This window comes from Tupaia chinensis, unplaced genomic scaffold (genome assembly GCF_000334495.1).
Source record: "Tupaia chinensis unplaced genomic scaffold, TupChi_1.0 Scaffold000273_1, whole genome shotgun sequence".
NCBI lineage: Eukaryota > Metazoa > Chordata > Mammalia > Scandentia > Tupaiidae > Tupaia > Tupaia belangeri.
Window position 1 is genome coordinate 972953 of NW_006159755.1, and position 7782 is coordinate 980734.

Below are 7782 nucleotides of genomic sequence, written 5' to 3' on the forward strand. Positions count from 1 at the left end.
CGCGGCCCCCGCGGGCCCCATGAGCCCCCTGCTCTGCCGTCTGCTGCTCGCCGCTCTCCTGCAGCTGGCCCCCGCCCAGGTACGTGAGTCCCGACATCTCGCCGCCCGCGGTGCCCTCTCAAGGTTGGCGGAAGTGGGGAGGCACCGAGTGGCCTCGACCGAGGGGATTCGCAGGGTCTGGCCTCAGACACGGGCATTGTGGGGGCACAGACCAGGCATCCCTGGGGAGGCGCCCCTCTCCATGGGCCCGCCAGCCCAGCCCAAGGGCCACTCCCCCCACCCACCCCGTCCCACCCCCGCCCCACCCCGTCCCACCCTGTCCCCTGGGTGCCTCCAGGGGTGGAGCTGTCCAGGGCCTGCAAGACCTGGTTCGGTGCCCACTGTGCCCTGCTCCTGACCTACAGCCCCCAGGACCAACCCGAACCCAAGTCTTGGAGACTTGACACCACAGACAGGTGGGTCTCAGGCCAAGGCAAGTCCCAGCTGGCCAGGAAAGGACAGGTAAAGCTAGAACGGTGGCCTCAGGAACAGCAATCTGTAAAGATGTCAGAGCCTAAAGGAAGCCTTGTGCCAAGGGCAGAGCCCCTGGGTCGCTACAGTGCTAGCGTCTTCTAGATTGCACCTTGGGTCCAGGTCTCTTCTCTCCCACAGGCCTCTGTCACCCAGACCGATGCCCCTGGCCACCAGAAGAAAGGTAATAGTCACGGTAGCTGCACTAGCCGGTGTTCAGAGTCTACCACATGCCCTGATCCCAGAGCTGTGTCTGTCATCTTGTGTAATCACAGCTCCCCCGTAGGATACAAAGTATTGGCCTGCCTACTTCTCAGATGAGGACACAGCGACACTGGGCAGTGGGTTAGAGTTAGACAGCTTGGGAGGGTGGGAGGGGGAGGGCTCCTGAGGGGTGACAAGGAGCCTGGAGAGGACAGCTGCTGGGAATAGCTATAGGAAGCCCGGTGGGGACTTAACCCTTACCATCTGCCCCCAGTGGTGTCATGGATAGATGTGTATGCTCGTGCCACCTGCCAGCCTCGGGAGGTGGTGGTGCCTCTCACTGTGGAGCTCATGGGCAGTGTGGCCAAGCAGCTGGTGCCCAGCTGCGTGACTGTGCAGCGCTGTGGTGGCTGTTGCCCTGACGACGGCCTGGAGTGCGTACCCACCGGGCAGCACCAAGTCCGAATGCAGGTACTGGGACAGGCAGGGGGAGCAGGCCGGGGTGGACACTGGCACTGGGTGCAGGGGTGGCAGCCCACAGACTGGGGTGCAGGAGGCTGGTGGGTTGGTGACCAGGGTCCTGGCTGTTGGTTGAGCTTTTCTACCTCCAGCCCATAGAATGTCCCCCTTTCCTCCCTCTCTCTCCATCTCTCTTTCTCTGTCTCTCCTTGTTCTCCCGAGCACAGATCCTCATGATCCGATACCCGAGCAGTCAGTTGGGGGAGATGTCCCTGGAAGAACACAGCCAATGTGAATGCAGGTGCCAGCCAGACCCAACTTCCCAGCTCCCCGAGGCTAGGCTTGGGGATGTCAGGCATGGTAGCCCACAGTGGGGACCAGGTCTCAAAGCGTAGAGCCAGGGGTAGGCCTGGAAACTGGGACAAGAGAATAGGATGCTTAGATTTCCTGATCCTCCTCCTCTTTGTCTCTGTCTTACTTTTCAGACCAAAACAAGCACAGAGTGCTGTGAAGCTGGACAGGTGAGCTCTCTGGATTCCTGTCGCCGTGGGGTTAGAGCCCTAGCCTGGCGCCCAGGATGTAAGATGTGGGTAGGAAGGGGGTGTGTACAAGTGAGTCAGGAAGCTATGCTTCCTTCCCTTCTCTCTTCTACCTATCCCTCTGCTCCCCAAGTCTGTGTGCTCTGCCCTGACCCCAGCTCCTGGGAAGACTCTATCTTCCCACCCCAGACATGGTTGCTTCTCCTCCTAGGGCTGCCACTCCCCACCACCGCCCCCAGCCCCGCTCTGTTCCGGGCTGGGACTCTGTCCCCGGAGCACCCTCCCCAGCTGACATCACCCATCCCACTCCAGCCCCAGGCCCCACTGCCCACGCTGCACCCAGCGCCGCCAGCGCCCTGACCCCCGGACCTGCCGCTGCCACTGCCGACGCCGCAGCTTCCTCCGTTGCCAAGGGCGGGGCTTAGAGCTCAACCCAGACACCTGCAGGTGAGGAGTTCGTGGGGTGGTATTTGTTTGGGAACACATCAAGGTCCTGTCATGGATCAGATCCAGGGTGAGCCTGCCAGTAGGAGAAGGGCCAAGGAAGCCGAAGCTGTTCGATGTGTTGAGCAAATATTTACCGAGCATCTGCTGGCACCATCAGTGCAGCGGGCTGGTATTCTAACGCGGGTCAGAGGAGCAGCAGTGCCGGCAGGGGACGTCAGGGCTGCGGTGAGGGGTACCTGACGTCATTCTTGCAGAGGCCTGACTCTCCTGGAAGAAGTGACATCTGCCTGGATTAGAAATGAGGGAGGCAGCGTTCTGACTTGCAAAGCTGAGCCATCCCTGGATCCCCTGGCTGAGACATTGGTTCCACCAATGGGCTTCAAGCAGCCAGGGGACATTGTAGGGACATTGTGGAGCCTCTGTTGGCTCTTGTCTGTGGTGCTTTTTAGCCCTTCATGTAAGGCTGGCTGACATCTCATGGCCAGACCAGTGCTTCTCAGGAGTGTCCAGAGAGAAGGGGGACAAAACACAAGGAAGAGAGTCGAGAAGAGCTGGGTAAGCTCCAGCCAGTATGAACAGAGGTTCCTTCCTCCCCTCTCATCAGGTGCCGGAAGCTGCGAAGGTGACACACTGCTTTTCAGACTCCGTGAGGCCACTTGCCCCACAGGCCACACCCCAAAGGGGGCAGAGAGAAGAGCCTGGTGAGAACAGCTCAGCCCCCCAAGACCTCAGCCTGGGTGGAAGCTGCTCCAGGACCTGGGCCTCTCAAAGGGGCTTTCCTGCCATCCCTTGTCTCCCCAAGGCTGCCACCTAACAGGGTGGACAGAGGTAGACAAGGAAACTTGGAGGCACAGGAGGGGCCATGTACCAGTGTAGAGGAGAACGGCACTTTGTCTGTTTTTAACCACTTGTGCAAGAGAGCATCCTACAACTTGTGTCTCTTTTTCCTTACCATGAAGACTCCGGACTTCTGCAAATAATGGAATTTGAGCTTTGGTGTGAAAACTGTGACCCCCCACCTCACCCTACGCTGATAAAAGAGATGGAAGGAGCTATCCCTGCTGGTGTCACTTTTTAGGTGGGGGGGGTTTTGGAGAGGTTTTTGCTATAGGGGGTGTGCGTTCACCAGAAAGACAGAGACAGAGAGACAGAAAGCGAGAAATCACCCCCCAGCGCGGATGGCCACGCCACAATCCCTTCTCCTCCATTCTCCTCTTGGGATGGTGGGCACGCACACACACGCGACTGGCGTGAGTTTAAGCCACCGGGTCTGGGACTTAAACTGCGGGCAACTACGTGGGAGTCCAGCAATGTAGCCATTACACCATCTGCTGGTCCCATGTGTCACTTGCTTGTCACCGCCCAGGCTGGCTGCTTTGGGCATGAAGGGCTGCATCCGTGCCTCTTAGACCTGGAGCTTGTCTTGCTCCCTCGCTGCAGATGCAGGGAACGTGGCCTAAGGCCACAGCAGATCCAGACAAGTATTCAGCCAGAACCACGTATTCACATTCATGCTGTTGCTGCCAGGCACTGGGGAGCAGGGAGAGCCCAGTCGATACAGCTTCCCCACCTCCCTCCTTATTGTAAGGGTTCCTTTCTGGAGGAAGATGGCCTGCTGTGGGAGGGACCCATCTGCAAAGTGGCCTTGGTTCTCACTGCCCTTGTCATTCTGAGCCTCTGTTTCCACATGTGTGCATGGAGGGACCAGATGATTGCTGTGGTCAGACCCTCGGGCTCCTGGGTCATTTGAGTCTGTCTTCACATGACAGAAAAAAATTCCCATGTCCCCCTGCAGGACAGCACTTTCAGCGTTTGCTGCCTTTTGCTCCCCGTAATTTCACTCAAAAGCCATGCACCTACCCTGTTCCCATCCCTTTGCAACCTCCCTAAAGGGTAACACCGAAGGTCTGTGGCTGATGGGCTTGGTTTGGGAGACAGGCTACCTTTTCTACATACTTCCTCCGCTTTCACCTCCCTTGCATCCTCAGGTTTCTGTCATCAGCTGTTGCTTGAGGCCCTCCTGACATGGTTGAACCAGCCCAAGCTCTGTGCTCACCCTTCTGCCTGTAGCCTCCAGTTCTGCAGGGCTGAGCTGTAAGACGGTGAACCCAGGGACAACCTTGGGTATCAGTGCTTTGCTTTGCTGAGGCAGGACATTCTAGGGCAGTTAACCCCACACAGCTACCCTAATGGAGGCTCTCAGGTGTTGTATTGGAGGGTACGTGGTCATGATCTTGGCCCAAGGCTGGTTAAACCAGTAGAGACAATTCCTAACAGAGATTACAACTCTCAAATAGTTTTCCAGTCCCAGTGTCACTGATCCTGCCCAAGGCCAGTAAGAGTGAGAAGGCTGAAAGCAGAGCCACTACCGGAGCCCACTTAGCTCCACCAGGCACATAGTGCTTCCCATGCACCTCCTCCATCAGTTCTGAGGTCAGCATCGTGGTCCTTCTCTTTCAATGGCAGAACAGAGGAAGTCTCTTCAGGTCAGTTGGCCTGGGAATTTGACCTCAGGTCAGCTTCTTTTGAGAGATTTTTGCTATAGTGTGCGTGTGCTCACCAGAGAGTCAGAAAGTGAAAAACTACCCCCCACGGGGGATGGCCCCACTGCAGTCCCTTTGGGTCTTCTCTTGGGACTTCGGGCACATACCACATGCACGATGTGAGTTTCAAGTTGCTGGGTCTGGGACTTGAATCATGGTTTAACCATGCAGGAGCTCAGCATCTTAGCCACTACGCCACCCTGGCCCCCCAGGTTGGTGTCTGTAACACCGCCTAGGTTTAGCTACTCCTCAAGTGCAGCTTTGTTATGGTTGGCAGCTGTTTACTAGGCTTGGGTGCCAGTGATAACTGGAAGCTAGGTGCCGGAGACAGAGGAGGAACACGCACTCCCCATCCCCTGTAGGTCAGGGCCTTCACTGTGCCACCTTGGTCCCACAGCAGCCCCATGGGATGGCTGTTACCCAGCCCTTGCTACACGCCCATGTTGAATGCCAAATTCTACCGGGCATAAGAACACACACTCAAGGTCACACAGCCAGTTGATGAGCAGCAGACCCAGAGCTCAAAGCCGACTGTTATTCCAATTCAAGGTTCTCTTCACTGCATCTAACTCAGAAATGTGGTCATAGGACAAGAACAAGCAGGAGTGCAGGGGGAGAGGCTGGGGGCGACATAAAATGGCGTCTCAAGACCCCCCTCCGGGGGCCCAGGCCCACCTGACCTTAAAGTCACTTCGGCCGGAAGTGCCTTCACCCTTTGGGAAGTCACTTTCACCTAACCGCCCGCCCGCCGGAAGTGACGTAGAGGTCACGTGGTGGCGCGGGAAGCTGGGCTAGGGGAGGAGCCGAGCTGGCGGGCGTGTGGCAGCGGGTTTCGCACTGCCCAATGAGGGAGGGCGGCGTGGCCCGGTCTGGTAGCGACCAGGACGCGCCTGCGCAAAGGCGGCAGCACGACCGGGGTTGACTCCGGGGGCGCGGCGAGGAGGTGAGCGGGGGCCACAGCCCGGGCTGGGGGGAGCCGGGGTGCAAGAGGGCAGGCTGGATCAGGCCGGGCAGAAGCGGGCCGGGGCTCCGAGTGCCAACGAAGGATAGGCGACGAGGAAACTGGGGGTTGGGGTCGGAGCTGTCTGGAGATGCCGCAGGGGGAGGGTTCTCACGCCGCACGGGGCGGAGCCCTGGGACTCGGGGCGGGACGTGGAACAGAGACTGGTGGGACTTCCGAGCTGGTGCCAGTGGCAGGCGGAGCTCGGCGCCTGGGGGCGGAGCGAAGACGGACGGGGGGCGGAGCCTGGCTTTTGGAGGAGGAGTTGGAACAGGTTGAAGGCGGAGCCCGGGGGTTGGAGGCAGAGGGGGACGGAGCCCAGGCGCTGGGGGCGGAGCTTCAGGCGGTGAGTGGCGTGACTGCGGTTCAAGAAAAGGGGTCTAGTACTGGCGAGGGCGGGTCTGCAGGGCCGGGGGCGGAACTACACCCTGTAAAGGGCGGGGCCAAGGAACCGAACGAAGGTCCAGGCCCGAGTAATGGCCCAGGGCGTCCACGCGGGGGCGGTCTCCGGGGTGGCAGGGCCTGGGGACGTGGTAGGCCGAGAACTCCCCCTGGAGAGGTGGTGTGGGTGGAGCGGGCTCGGCGACCTGACGAAACAGGGCCAATCTGGGTGCCCCGGAGACCCCCGAGGGCTCAGAGCTGGGGCGGTGCCTCGGGCGGAAGCACAGGCCCGGGATGGGGGGTACCTCCGGAGGACCGGGGTTCCTCGGAGCCACCTAGCGGAGATGTGTGGGTGCCTCGGGGCCGACCGCCGGCAGCGGCTGCGGAGGTGTGGGTGTGCTGGGCCGGGGGCAGCTGGGTGTGGCGGGAGTGGGGCCGCGTAGTTGGTGCAACTGCTGTTCAGCCAGAGAGGGTCTGGACTTTGCGTAAAGGGACCGGTGGGAACTGAAGAGCGGAGATGGGGACCGGGAGGGAGGGAAAGTCTGTGGGTGAGCGAGGGGGCGGGTCCCTGGCTGCTGTGGCCTCCCCTGACCCCCTCCCCCCGCTGCTGGGGTCCTCGGCCAAGCCCCCTTCTCACTGGACTGGTAAGTGTGGCCGCGGAGTCCGGGGGTGAGGGCGGTGACCCGGGACAGGGGCAAGCAAGGTACGGTGGGGGTGGAATTCCCTCGGTATCTGCCCTAGTTCCATAGTCTCTCTCCTGCCCTCCTCCCGGTCGGCCGGTCGGGGTTCTGTTCCCACAGAGACATGAGGCTGAGCTGGGTCCTGACAGTACTGTCCATCTGCCTGAGTGCCCTGGCCACGGCCACGGGGGCCGAGGGCAAACGGAAGCTGCAGATCGGGGTCAAGAAGCGAGTGGACCACTGTCCCATCAAGTCCCGCAAGGGGGATGTCCTACACATGCACTACACGGTGGGTGAGAGGGGCGGAGCTCTGGGGTGGGTGTGGCTTCTGGGCAGCAGAAAGGAATTGAATCTCTTTACTCCTCCAGGTGGGTGACCTCGGGCAAGTCCCCTCTCCCTTCTAAGCCAGCTTCCATGGTTTTACCTTGCCCTTCACTGTCTACTCCCCAGGTGGGCACTAGCAGGCAGTGACAGTGGACTGTGAGTTGCCCAAGGCTCTATCCCCTCCAAGGACTGCGGCCACTGATAATGTGGGGGGCCACTTGATGGGGAGAGTAACTGACAAGAGTGGGTTCCTCTCCTCACTGGCCTTTACATGGTCCCATAGGGGAAGCTGGAAGATGGGACGGAGTTTGACAGCAGCCTGCCTCAAAACCAGCCCTTTGTCTTCTCCCTCGGAACAGGCCAGGTCATCAAGGGCTGGGACCAGGGGCTGCTGGGGTGAGTTAGGGTGTGGGAGTGGGATGGGGTGTGTGTGGTGTGGTCCAGGCGGTGAGCCATGGCAGGCAAGCCCAAGCCTGGGCCGTGGGGCAGGGAGCTGAGCGCTGCATGTGCTGAGCACGTGTTATCTTGCAGGATGTGTGAGGGGGAAAAGAGGAAGCTGGTGATCCCATCAGAGCTGGGTAAGAGGCCCTTCCTGATGGGGCAGGGCAGGCTCGGGGTGTGTGTGGGGAAGGTAAAGGCCGCTTCAGCTTCTGATTGATCTCCACCCTATCCATTCATCATCCGTGCCCCTTCCG

At 60.1% G+C, this 7782-nt stretch overlaps 2 protein-coding genes across 9 annotated transcripts in view; both read left to right on the top strand.

Moving 5' to 3' along the window:
• The first annotated feature begins 6 nt into the window (after nucleotides 1-6).
• On the top strand, nucleotides 7-3214 carry VEGFB (vascular endothelial growth factor B). 2 transcript variants are annotated; one of them, XM_006149822.3, is made up of 7 exons: nucleotides 7-79; nucleotides 652-694; nucleotides 989-1185; nucleotides 1401-1474; nucleotides 1659-1694; nucleotides 1924-2159; nucleotides 2764-3214. In XM_006149822.3, the coding sequence occupies exons 1-6, from the start codon at nucleotides 20-22 to the stop codon at nucleotides 2135-2137; spliced, it is 624 nt and encodes a 207-aa protein (XP_006149884.1). In that variant the 5' UTR covers nucleotides 7-19; the 3' UTR covers nucleotides 2138-2159; nucleotides 2764-3214. The 2 variants fall into 2 exon arrangements, with proteins under 2 accessions (XP_006149884.1, XP_006149885.1); XM_006149823.3 differs by having other exon boundaries at nucleotides 2025-2159.
• Nucleotides 3215-5505: 2291 nt separating this feature from the next.
• The window catches only part of FKBP2 (FKBP prolyl isomerase 2), a 6967-nt gene continuing 4690 nt past the window's right edge, over nucleotides 5506-7782 (top strand). For 2 of the 7 annotated variants that reach the window (XM_006149824.3, XM_014588336.2), the window contains exons 1-3: nucleotides 6188-6471; nucleotides 6884-7052; nucleotides 7371-7483. In XM_006149824.3, coding sequence (XP_006149886.1) covers nucleotides 6428-6471; nucleotides 6884-7052; nucleotides 7371-7483 — 326 coding nt within the window. In that variant the 5' untranslated portion in view covers nucleotides 6188-6427. The other 5 variants (XM_014588337.2, XM_006149825.3, XM_006149826.3 and 2 more) reach the window with 5 other exon arrangements.

Bases quoted from the DNA above. Each gene is read 5' to 3' on its own strand.
- VEGFB (XM_006149822.3), top strand. From the start codon at position 20: ATGAGCCCCCTGCTCTGCCGTCTGCTGCTCGCCGCTCTCCTGCAGCTG. The intron at 1,186-1,400 runs GTACTGGGACAG...TCCCGAGCACAG, and splicing joins AGCACCAAGTCCGAATGCAG to ATCCTCATGATCCGATACCC. The intron at 1,695-1,923 runs GTGAGCTCTCTG...TTCTCCTCCTAG, and splicing joins AGTGCTGTGAAGCTGGACAG to GGCTGCCACTCCCCACCACC.